Source organism: Geotrypetes seraphini, chromosome 1, assembly GCF_902459505.1.
Source record: "Geotrypetes seraphini chromosome 1, aGeoSer1.1, whole genome shotgun sequence".
Taxonomy (NCBI): Eukaryota; Metazoa; Chordata; class Amphibia; order Gymnophiona; family Dermophiidae; genus Geotrypetes; species Geotrypetes seraphini.
The window spans coordinates 452,377,895-452,390,862 of record NC_047084.1 but is presented as its reverse complement, the minus strand read 5'-3'; the positions used below and the strand labels follow the sequence as shown (position 1 = coordinate 452,390,862).

At 45.4% G+C, this 12,968-nt stretch overlaps 1 protein-coding gene across 2 annotated transcripts in view; it reads left to right on the top strand.

The window, feature by feature from the left end:
* The first annotated feature begins 3,706 nt into the window (after positions 1–3,706).
* Positions 3,707–12,968, top strand: part of IQSEC2 (IQ motif and Sec7 domain ArfGEF 2) — a 529,618-nt gene continuing 520,356 nt past the window's right edge. The window contains exon 1 of one of the 2 annotated variants that reach the window (XM_033921442.1): positions 3,707–4,584. In XM_033921442.1, the coding sequence (XP_033777333.1) occupies positions 4,073–4,584 (512 nt within the window). In that variant the 5' untranslated portion in view covers positions 3,707–4,072. The remainder of the gene's footprint in view (positions 4,585–12,968) is intronic. The other variant, XM_033921396.1, reaches the window with a different exon arrangement.

The following is a 12,968-nucleotide window of genomic DNA, read 5'->3' as shown; positions in this document are numbered from 1 at the left end:
TAAAGGCTCTCTGTCCACTCCTCTCCTTACACTCTTCCTTTAACCTCCCACTCTTGTGCATGGCATCTCCCTCCCCCTTCTCCCCCTCGCAGTATCTCCCCTATCCTCTCTCACTCTCATACCCCTAAATCCCTAATACTCTCCTTTTTTCTCTTCTCTCTCCCTATCCCCTCCCCAGTACTCCTCAGTTCTGCTATTGAGGGTTGGGTCCCATGGAGCAGACAGCACAGCTTGCAGCCTGGATTCTCTTAATATTTGTATAGCTCAGGGCAGTGGCTGTTACTTTTCTCAGTTCCTATTGCTGGCATTTAGATCCATGGTGGTAGCTGATAGTCATACACTGGCCATGGTATTTTTCTGCCACCAAAGGTCCCTTATAGCATATGTCACAGCTCATGACTAAAGCTTTTATTTATTGGGACTTATTAACCGCCTTTTCATGAAGAGATTCACCCAAAGCAGTTTACAATACACTGAATAGTAATCAGGTACTCTTAATTTTCTGCCAAAGGGGATTGGGGTCCATGTCAGCACCATTCTGCCAAAACAACAAAATCCAAATAGCACCAAAAGGTTCCATAAAGGAAATGAAGCAGCAAAACAACAAAAGGATTATGGAACAGAAGATTGAAGGTACCAGTTTGTAGTTTAATATGTGCCCAAATAACTTAAAAACAATAATCATAAAAACAATCCACAAAGAGTATACAGTATACAATCACAAGTGACCCAGGGACAGAAACCAAATAATGTATACAATAAAAATTACCCAACAAGGGCTGTGTTTGGGCAAAATAAAAATACGGATGGGGACAGGGACCTTGGGGTGATAGTGTCCGAAGATCTAAAGGCAAAAAAACAGTGAAACAAGGTGGTGGCTGCTGCCAGAAGGATGCTGGGCTGTATAAAGAGAGGCATAACCAGAAGAATGAAGGTGTTGATGCCCCTGTACAGGTCGTTGGTGAGGCCCCACTTGGAGTATTGTGTTCAGTTTTGGAGACCGTATCTGGCGAAGGACACAAAAAGACTTGAAGTGGTCCAGAGGAGGGCAACAAAAATGATAGGAGGTTTGCGCCAAAAGACGTATGAGGAAAGACTGGAAGCTCTGAATATGTATACCTTAGAGGAAAGGAGGGATAGGGAAATATGATTCAGACGTTCAAATACTTGAAAGGTATTAACGTAGAACAAAATCTTTTCCAGAGAAAGGAAAATGGTAAAACAAGAGGGCATAATTTGAGGTTGAGGGGTGGAAGACTCAAGAGCAATGTAAGGAAATTCTTTTTTTTTTGTTTAAATCTTTGTTAATTTTCCAAAGTTAACAAAAATGCAGTACAGTATCTACACAAACAACATTATTCATATCATTATTCAAATTGTTCTTTATGGAGAGGATGGTGGATGTCTCCCGCGAGGTGGTGGAGATAAAAACAGTGACGAAGTTAAAAAAAAGCGTGGGATGAACACAGATCTAAAATCAGAAAATAATAATAAATATTGAAGAACTAAAGCCAGTACTGGGTGGACTTGCACGGCCTGTATATGGCCGTTTGGTGGAGGATGGGCTGGGAAGAGGTTCAATTGCTGGGAGGGTGTAGATGAACTGGAGTGAGACTACGGGAGCTCATGGCAGCCATTTCCTATTGGCGATCTGCACGGGGCAGGAGTGTAGGAAGATTGCTCCTGCCCAGAAAGCTCGCTAGATCACCAGATAAGGTCCGGGGTTGGGTTAGAGCCGGCACAACGTTATTTGTGATTTTTTCACACTTCGTGGTCCGGCTCTGCCCCTAACCCCCCCGCAAATACTGAGGGAAAAGTGTAGCAACATTCTATGCTACCGATCCCAGGTAGCATAGAAGCAGTGGCTTCCCCCATGTCTGTCTCAATAGTAGACGGTGGACTTTTCCTCCAGGTACGTGTCCATATCTTTTTTTAAAAACCCATCTACATTAACCACATCCTTTGGGAACAAGTTCCAGAGCTTAACTATTCTTTAAGTGAAAAAAAAAAAAAAGATTTCTACTATTGTTTTTAAAGTATTTCCCTGTAACTTAATTGAGTGTCCCCCCTACTCTTTATAATTTTTGATGGAGTAAAAAAATTGATTCACTTGTACCCATTCTATACCACTACAGATTTTGTAGACACCTTATGCTGTCTATTAAGATGTTTAATGTGCAAAATGTCAATACTGGCTAAGTCCAAATTAACCTTGCTATAGAAAATGAATCCACAAACTGTACTATGTAATGCCTATTACTATGTAACTCTTTCGTCCAAGTATTATGTACGCTACCCTGTAACCCGTTTTGAGCTCTCTGGGGATATAAAACAAATTAAATCATCAGTCAACACCGAGCCCTTGTGTCAGCGTTGCTCACAGACCCCAGGACTCTGTATGCGTTTCTAGGCTTATAGGAAATCCACAAAGGAAGAGGGGGCGGAGTCTATGAATGTTCCTTCCTCACAGACTCTGTGCTGACTACTGGTCATAGGAGTGGAGACTCAGAAGAGGGAGAGTTGCCTTATTTCTCTGACATCCTCCTCTACTTATGATACTACCTCAATTGGGGTCCCAATCCACAGTTTGGAAACCACTGCCCTATAGTCTATGGCAATAATAAATGAGGGTAGAATAAGACTATATAGTCTGCCCAATTATCCTGTTTATGGAGCTAAGGGATCTGTCATACCTTTTTCACTAATAGTTCCAAGGTGAGTTACATTCAGGTACATTAGGTATTTTACTGCCCACAGAAGGGTTACAATTACATTTTACTCCTTTGACAATGGAGAGTTAAGTGATTTGCCCAAAATCACAAAGAACACCATAAGGAGTTGAAGCTAGCTTCCCTGGTGCCTACTAGCCCATTGATCTAACCATTATGCTACTCCTCCAAAATCCCAGATACCAGTCATAGAGCATGATCACCTACATTAAGGTAACTGTCATTCTCCTTTGTCTTCCATCATCTTGGTTGGAAGTGCATCCCCATTTAGATGCCAGCTATGATTAACCACAAGAATCTATACCAATCCAAATGGCCAGAAGATGAACTTCCCAGAAAGACCCAGCTTTATGAATGCCTGTGTGTGTGGTTTTTTTTTCTTTTTTCTGGAACTTCTAGTTATTTGTAGCCTGTCAGACAGACCCTGTTGCTTGAGTCTCCCTTTGCAGTCTGTCAAGACAACCTGGATACGTGGATGCCAATATTACTGCTAGGGCTTCAAACATTTCAAATTAACTTCTTCCAAACCAGAATCAAGAGTAATACGAATCAAATCCATTTTTAATAAATTTAGTAGCATAACATGATAGGAGAGCTCCTCACAGTTGGTGCCTGTGCCACCGGCCCACCACATGAATTTATGCACGGCAGCGGCCAGCAGCTTATCCCAGTATGATGACTAGCCCGGTCTGCCAGCCAGCCAGCATGTGGATACGGTGGCCAGCAAGCTTTTTGAAGAGGAATGCTTTGCAATGTGACAGTTTGGCGTTATTAGTGACCGGAGTACAAAGAGAAGACGGAGAGTCAGTTACCCGTGCCCCCTGGTGTAGTTTATCATTGAACCGAACCCCCCCCCCCCCCCCAGCTGTGATGATCTATATTGTGTTAGAAGGGAGGGGCGCATTTTTTTTACTTAGCCACAGGGGTCAAACTGACTGACTAGGATTCTGCTTAGGGTAGAAGAAGTTTGAGTGTGCGTGTGTGACAGTCAGAAGAACCGTTCGGTGGAATTTTGGCGGGCACAGAGTGAGCGCGAGCTGCTGTCAGCGTGTCTCGCGGGCTGGCAGTCAGGCGTTCGCGCAGCCCCGCGCCGGCGCGCGCTCCCGGTCTCTGCAGCAGTAGCAGTAGCGGCGGTGGCAGCGCAGCGCATCGTTTCGCTTCGCATTAAGCAGCAGCTGCACACTTTGCCCCGCTGCCCACCGCCGCCTCCGTACACCGCGGCTCGGGATTGCGGGAACCAACTATGGCCGGGGGCAGCCAGCTCCCCTCCGGCCACCTCGCGCCCTTGTGACGCGCAGAGAGAAGCTGCAGCGGCTCCCTTTGCTCCTTTTGCGGCTGGCGGCATGGAGGGGGGGCCGGGCCCCGGGTCCGGCCCGGGCCCCGGAGGCGAGAGCCCGAACCGGGCCGTGGAGTATCTGCTGGAACTGAACAACATCATCGAGAGCCAGCAGAAGCTGCTGGAGACGCAGCGGCGGCGCATCGAGGAGCTGGAGGTGCAGCTGGAGCGGCTGAGCCAAGAGAACCGGGACCTGCGCGAGGGCCAAAACCGGGAGCGAGAGCAGCAGCACCGTCACCACCGGGACTACCACTGCCGGGACCCCCCGCAGCCCGTGCGGGACCCGCCGCACTACCCGAATCGCGAGCAACAGCAGCAGCACTACCGCGAGGCCCAGTGCCAGCAGCAGCAGCAGCAGCAACAGCAGCACCGGCACCGCGAGCGGGACCAGGAGCGCGAGGGCCACTACTCGGGCCGGGAGCGGAGCCAGCGGAGCCGGGGAGCGTCCAGGAGCTCCAGCCCTGGTGGCGGAGGGGGCCACAGCACTAGCACCAGCCCGGCCACCACCCTGCAGAGAAAGTGAGTACCAGGAATCAGCACCCGCCGGCCCGGGACAGCTCAAGGCGTCGCGCCCTCCTCCCACCCTCAGGTCCCCGACTGCCTAGCTTGCGTTTGCTCTGCTGCATGCGTCCCTGTCTTTAGTGGAAGCACGCTACCGCTCCCTTTCCCTTTATAGCCTTGTCCTGATCACCCCCCAGCTCTCTTTCTTTCCCAGCAGCACTCGCTCTGTGGGCCACACGCATTATCCTGAATTTTTTTACCTGCAGGAAGTGCTGTCACTTAACTGGTGTACTTGGAAACTCTTTACTTATGGTTGTAGGTCTTCGGCAATGGCAGAAAAAAAGTGTCTCCCTTCCCAAGGCCTATATACATATATGGAATAATGGAAACCTGTAAAATAGAAATAGAAAAAACCCCCAAAACAACCCATAACGTATTGTAAATACAGGCTTTATTTGAATTGATGAGAGGCAGGGTTTATAATAATAAATCTATGGAAAAGATGATTACTGAATCCAGGGGATTCCTATCTCTCTTTTGTCCCAGCTTAGAATTTTTCCCCCCGTTTTACAGATGTCAGGAAATCTGACTTGGATCTCTATCATCTTTCCAGACAGCAGGTGGTTACTATATTCACTGATTTGGGTTTTTTTAATTTGACAGTAGTCAGAAATAGTGGTTTTGCCAAAATACTACAGGTTCCATGCTGGAATCTGACACATTAATTATATCTCTATGACAACAGCAAGTGAACTAGTGTGTCCATACTTATACCTGAGTTTGCTGTTAGTATATAAACAAATAGCAACCCATGAAAAATTAAGGCCTAGTTCACTCTCCCCCTAATTTCTTTCTTTTTTCCCTATTTCCCTCTGATTGCCCTTTTTCCCTTTTACTCCAGGTTCATATCTTGACCCTCCACCTTGTTCATCTCCTGCTTCCTTCCCTTACCATTATCCTAGGCTCCTGTGCTTTTCCAGAGATAGAATTCGTAGCACCTTGGGCCATGCTACAGGAAATGAGCTGGAACAGTACCCTTCCCCTTCCCACAGAGCAGCACTGGAAGCACCTTAAAAAATACAGAGCCTGGAGCAAAGCTCCATACATCCCGCCCCAATATGGGTTCCCTTTCTTTTGTACTACCTCTTGTTCCCCTCTTCTCATCATGTTAGAAAGCAGAAGTGTTGCAGTGAATAGTCCCTGCAGCTATTCCTTTTCTTCCCTCTCATGCATTCTCTCTAGACAGAAAAGATGTGGGAGTAGGAGGAGCCATAAGGTCTGGGAGTACATGTGCTTTCCACTGTATGTCCTTGATCTGCTGCCTTTGTGTAGGTGCCTGGTCCTGGTGTGGAGGCAGGAGGGATTGTCAAACGAAAAATAGCATTTTCTAGCAAAAGAGCTACCTTTTAGTCTTGTAGAAGAATGTACTCAAATATTGCATCTGGATAGGAACAGTGACTTTCTGGTTAGCATGTACTGTAGATCAATGGTGTTCACAAATTTTTAAGTCGGGGCAGGACATTGCTGACCTAGCGTGTGTCAATGGCATTTATCCCACCAGCCCACTTTCAAACTGTTTATTGGGCATATCCTCAAGGAGGTGGGCATTTCCAATATATTCTCTTCACTTATTGAGAAATGCCTTATCTTTCAAGCAGGCGGCTCTTCCTCCAATCTACTTCCCCCTTTCTGTCATGAACTTGGATAGAGAGGCAGAAAGTAGGAGAAAAAAAAAGCCAGAATGATTATGAGGGCTGCCTCAGAGGTCTCTTAAGAGCTACCTTTGGCCCCCCCGGGCCTTGCGATGAACACTGATACAGATAATAATTTTGTGTCAAAACCAAATTGGAAGCAAAAAGAAGACATCATCTGTTGTAGGTGGCTAAGCTTAGACATCTGAATGTTGGGAGATATTTCTTATCACAGTAGGAGATAATAAGGGCAAGGAAGCATGATGGCTACGGCCAGTACAATCAATTTTGTCTGTCAGCTGTGCACGTCCTTTGCTAGAACATTGTAGGGCAGCCAGTCAGCCTGGGTGGGCCAAAATAGTTCTCTGCTGACAGCTAATATATTGCTCTCTTATGAGATAATCAGAACGAGGCTTTGGTGGCGGTGGATTTGGCCTTCTTTCCTGATTGATACCGTAACTTTGGGGTCAGAAAACTCAGTAATGGATCAGTAAATAGTACCCCTCCCCCAACACCCGTCCTACCATCCAGATCTGAGAGTTTAGCCCAGTGTACATTTCCCGCTCAGCACTGCTGCGATGGTGTGTCTCAAGACAGGAATAAGTCTGCTGCCTCTGGCACCTGCCTGCAGCATCTGGGTAGCATCTGTACTTGGCAGGTTGAGCCTCGCATCTAGTCAGGCATCCGGAGGAAGTGTGTTAGCAGTGACTGTACTGAGAATCTGCTTTTTGAAAAGTGTTCTAAGGCCCTGAGAGGTTAGGGAGAAGTGTTAAACTCAAACTATATGTATGTTTTTTAACCACTGAGATGAATCTGTGCCCCTCCAGCATTAGAAGGAAAGTTGAGAAACTCTGTCTGGGTATCCCATGAGCCTGGCAGCAGTTGTTACCTTGGCCTAGTTAGTCACCTTCTCCCACTGAGTTTTCTACATGTAGCTCATACTGGAAAGGCATGATGGGGATAGACGAGTGGTCTCAAACATGCGGCCCGCCAGGTACTATTTTGAGGCCCTCAGTATGTTTATCATAATCGCAAAAGTAAAATAAAACAGTTTCTTGATCATATGTCTCTTTAGCTATAAATGACAATATTATTATTGGAGACTTGGCCAAAAGGAAAGATTTATAAACTATGAAGAGTTTTACCTCATGCAAAATTGTCATTTCTTTAATAAGACATTAGCTATTTTTTTCTGAGGCCCTCCAAGTACATACAAATCCAAAATGTGGCCCTGCAAAGGGTTCGAGTTTGAGACCACTGGGATAGACCAACCTATATGGATCCTGTGCGTACAGCTTCTCTGAGCAGCCACTGGTTGTAGCTGTTGGAGACAGCAAGCTGGGCTAGAGGAAACCGTGCTTTGATTCTGTATGTCAATTTTGTTCTAATCTGGATTCATTCTGAAAAGAAGTATGAAGCTTTCTCCTTTTTTTGAAACTGGGTTCTCGTTCTAGGGGAAAGGGATTGGGGCTTGTATACTGCCTTTTTGTAGTTTTACAACCACACTCAAAGTGGTTTACATACGGGCACTTCAAGAATTTTCCCTCTCTTTCCCGTAGGCTCACAATCTGTCTAATGTACCTGGGCAGTGGAGGATTAAGTGACTTGCCCAGGGTGATGAAGCTGTAGCTCTAACCAGTACACCACTCTCCCAGTTATAGCTAGCACTTCACTCCAGATCCCCTAACAGACTGACTAGTCTTTATTTTGAAGAGACATTCTACTGTATTTATCTTAATTTTTTATATACTGCCTGCAATCAGGTAGAGAAGATATTTTTCTGTCCCTAAAAGGGATCATCATGTGGATTTGTATCTGAGCCAGTGGAGGGTTAGGTGACTTGCCCAGGTAACTGTAATACTACTCCTTTTCTGACACCGGGTTAGGTCCCTATTACAGCTGCCACCTCACTCCAGCTCCTTCCTTTTAACAGACTGACCTAGTCCTGGTTTGATTCATTGCATACATAGTTTTGCAGTTATGATTTTTTTCACTGGTTTTTTGTATGAAAATCCAAACTATGAATTTATGCAGTGGGACAAAACCAGGACTGGATCGGCCTCTTTGATTGACCAGGGTGCTGGGGTGGCATCCCTGGTCCCAGCACACAATTTTGTTCCCTCGGTGAGAAGAGAAGGGAAGTTCTCCAGAGCCATAATGTGGCATTTGATCTGAAACTCCTGGTCTTGCTGCCTCCCCTCCTCCTCCTCTATCTTCCCATGCATTTTTTCTGTCACTGTTAGCAGTAATTAGCTCTCTCACCCGCCTGTTCTCTTCAGCAGTCTGCTCCTGACATTGGGCTTAAATTCAGTGTGACGGCTTCAAGTGCTGCCTTACCATGCAAGAGAAAAAAAAACCCACAAACCAAAAAGAGAGAGAGCGAGCTGGTCATTAACTTTTGTAATTAGTGCTTTGTGTGGGTGTGAGCATGGCATTCCTGTGTGCTTAACAGCTTCCTTCTCTCCATGGTTTATTGCTGAGATGAGAGGGAAACAGAGGGAATCTGATGATGAGCAGTACAGCTGCACCTTACTTGGGCACTGAAGAAGATGGGAAGGCTGTGCCATTGCCCTTTCATCCTCTAACTTCCAGGAGAGGAAGGGGGCAATGGCTGAATACTCAGGGGAATGGGAAGAGGAAAGACTCTTTTTGGAGTGAGTTGTATGGTTGTTGTTTTTTTTTTTTCCTGAAAGATATATAAGGGCAAATTCTGTAAGAAGCGCCCAGAAGTTAGGCGCCTTATTAGGCACTGTTCTGCACGATTCAAGTAAAATTGGGTGCTGTTTACTGAATCCCGCTGAGCGGGACCTATTTTTGGAGGCGCCCAAGAAATAGGCCAGCTCTAGGCACAACTAAAAGTTAGGCGGCCATGCGAGCGCTTAAGTACGCTTAAGAGCAGTGATTCTGTAAGAAAGTGCCCAACACATAGCCACGCCCACGCCTAACATGCATAAGTGCCTATATTTTTAAAGGCCGCCTAAATTTTTAGAGGCGCCTTGTTACAGAATCGCGCTTTCTTGATAGGCACCTATGTTTCAATCAATGCTGATTAAAAAGCTTAATTGAGCTTGTTCTTCAAATTTAGATAGGCGCCTATCTAGTTGGGCACCTCCGAAATAGGTGCCTAACTTTTAGCGCTGGTTACAGAATTTGGGCCATAATTTCTAAAATTCTAGCAAGTGCACAACCACAAATACATTTCTGTATTTAATCCAATTTGGATTAATTTGCTGGTGTATATTTCTTCTTGCCTGGGTTGTTTTAAATGATACGTTGGGTTGTGAAGATTGAAATACCGAAGGATAGAAGATGTCGCTAGACAACGACTGCTTTAGTCCGTCCCTTTGTTCCTGCCTCTGGTGCGGTCACAGATCCTAAATCCACACCGGTCTGTAAAGTTTCCAAGATGATGGGCTGGTGCTCAAAACCGAATGTGGGTGCTGGAAAATACTGCGGGAACAGGGCAGAAAATTAACTTCCAAATGGTCAAAACTAATAGCATGCAAATGACATGTACACTGAGCATTGAACATTGGGAAGTTAAGGGGGAGGAACGTGCCTGGCACACGCGCAGAAGAGATTTGCAGTAAAGCGCAGCTCTTGCGCGCTTGCCCAAGCAAACCAGGAAGTGAAGCACACAATGGGCGCCGTTCTCCTGCACCTTAAATATAAGCTTCTCAAATATTTCTTTCACTTGAAAGGCTTATTTTTAAATGTGGAAAACAGGCGTCAATGTATGCCTTCACTTTTAGGTTTGCTCTGACTCGCACATGTTCATCTCTCACTATCAGTGCTTAGGGCTCTTGCATGATCTTCCTTCTGTTTCTAAATAAAATATAAACCAGTATATTTTTTTTAATGTTTAAATGATTTTTATTATTCCAGCAGTAAGAAGCAAATACAAACAGTAGTACCATTCAGGAAATAACATTTTCAACAATATAATCAGTTCCCCTCCCATCCCCTCCCTCCCCTCCCCTCCCCTCCCCTCTCCTTCCCTCCCTCCCCTCCCCTCCCCAAGAATCCATGGCCAGTCCAACAGCTGAGAGTGGGAATAAAATCTTAAAGATTCAAAAGTCTACTGCGAGCACGCGGTGTGAGGTCCTGCCAGAAGTGCTCCCACACCTGACAAAATTTGCGACCCGGGCCAAGAGTCAAGTCTCCCTCCATGCGTCTCTCCAGTGTTGCGTGCACTATCATTAGGGATCTCCATTGTGCATATGACGGGGGATCACGGGAGAGCCAGTTGGCGAGGATGGCTTTTTTTCCCCATCAAAAGGGCTCTGGAGATAAATGCTGACATTCCCCTGGGTTTGGGCGAGGCTATTAAACCAGTATATTTTAAAGAAATAATTGAGGGAAATCCTTCAAATAGCCTAACAGCAGCTTTGTTTTGTGCACAATTCTCTGAGCATTAGGAAATGACCTTGTTATCATCCATGTAACTACATTTGCAGGCCATTTGTGCTAATCTTTGAAGTGCTGTTGTATGTATGTACATATATACGATGGCCGTTTGAAAAGTAATGAGACTGCGTTTTTAAAAAATTCAGAATCGGATGACTCAACAGGATCTGGACATTTTTCTTTTTCAAAGTAGGGTTCTTCACATTCAAATACATTTCTTGTAGCGTTTCAAAAACAATTCAAAGATGCACAGTAGACTGTTTTGCAACATCACTTTTAGTGCTGCGGCTGTGGCGTTTTTCAGTTCATCGTCTGAAGAGAACTTCTTTCCGTGCAATTGTTTTTTTCAGGGTTGGGAATGCCCGGAAAGAGTTTCCTTACCACTCTAGGGGAAGATGTGGTTGTGAGATCAAATCTTGGTGCTGCACCTTGTGACCCCGGGCAAGTCACCTAATACACTAGTGGCCACTCCTTTGAATGCCAAAGCCACAAAAGGATGGTATACAAGTCCCCATTCCCTTTCCAAGTTAACATAAAATTCAATCACACACCTCTGGCATACTCTCACAAGACATTAGAGAATGACACAAGGACAAATTTTTTCCCATCCTGACGGGAACTAATTTTCCCAGCCCATCCCAGAGAGTTCTTTTCCTGTCCCTGCCCCATTCCTACAAGCTTTGTCCTCATCTGCACAAACTTAGTAAATGACGGCAGATAAAGACCTGAATGGTCCATCCAGTCTGCCCACCAGTCTGTTCTTGCTGTATATTAAAATCAATAAAATCTTTGAACTGAAAAAAAAAAAATTCATGATTAAATTAACTTATCTCTTCTTTAATATACCTGGAAAACAGACTGCAAAGTCCACCTGCATTGTCCTAGGCAAATGCTGAAGTTGCTATCCAAGCTCTCTCCAGCCTATTCAACCATCCTGCCCGTAGGATATCTTCCACAAGACTGGCCCGCAACATCCCCATGTTCTAAGTTAGTAGAGGTCCCATTGATGCCCTCCCCAGCCCATCCCATATCTCAAACACTTTAAAATCAAAAAGTTTTTGAGGCTTGAGTGGTTAAGGCAGAGCTTACAGGAATGGGGCATGGACAGCGACAAAACTCACGAGGACAGGATGGGGAAATTGAGTTCCCGTAGAAATGGGGAAAATTTGTCCCCGTGTAATTCTCTAACAGATATATCTTCCTCATTTACCTCATTTGCCATAATCTTCCTCATTTGCCATAATCTTCCTCATTTGCCACTTCAAAATCACTGAGCTCTGGAATAACCTTACCTCCCCTCTTCGGAACTTGAGCTCTCTCCAAGTTTTCCGCAAACATCTGAAAACCTGGCTTTTCTCAAAAATGTAAGTCTCCCTCCAACTTAGGAATCAAGGAAACTCTTATATCTTGGCATCCCAAGTCCTCTAAATTTTCTTCACACTTCTATCTCTAACCCTCTGCTGTAGTTCCTATTTCTTCTACTGTAAACCGCGCCGAGCTCTACGAACATGGAGATGATGCGGTATACAAACCTAAGGATTAGATTAGATTAGAGTAGATTAGATGTATGTGACCCAAAAATGAAGACTAAGGCAGTCCCCAACTGTAGGTTCAGAAACATCAATGTATTAGCACAGCATTGCCATGTCTACTTCTTTGCAAGAAAACCAGAGGCAGTCTCATTACCTTTCAATCAGCCCTTGTGTAGTGCCCCCTTTAATAGGATGCTGCTTTCTCCAGACCTGCTGCTGATAACTGGTATTTTATTTATTTCATTTTCATGTGGGGTACCTCCTGCGGGCTTTTCTGCCTTATTCTGTCTAAGCCGATAGGGTGTCAACACAGTGAAGGACTCTGCTTCAAGATGGCTTCTGTGTGTGGGAAAAAGGAGGGACCTTTGGGCTTGCAGCTCTGTCAGAACTGGCCTGTGTTGAGATATAGCATGAGTATTTTGTTAGCATTAGTGTGCTGGCAAGTCCAGAGTTTATTGTTTATAGGAAGCTTCTATACTACTGCTAATGACTGGGGGATCAATACAGAGTGGTTTCAGAGCTTCTGTAATGGTGTTGCAATACATGCGCTTCTGTAATATGTTACAATACAGAGTTAGCATGTCATATGTATATATACAGTGGGAACAAACAATGAGCATTCCGCAAGAGCCAGTGGGGAGGTCGTGGAAGGTTCCGGCAAAAGTGACTGGGCATCCCTCCTGCCGCGATCGTTGTGAGGGAGTCACGGCAGGTGCAGACAGGAGGGATTGGGCATTCCTCCTGCTGCGAGTGTAGTGGGGGGAGGGGGACC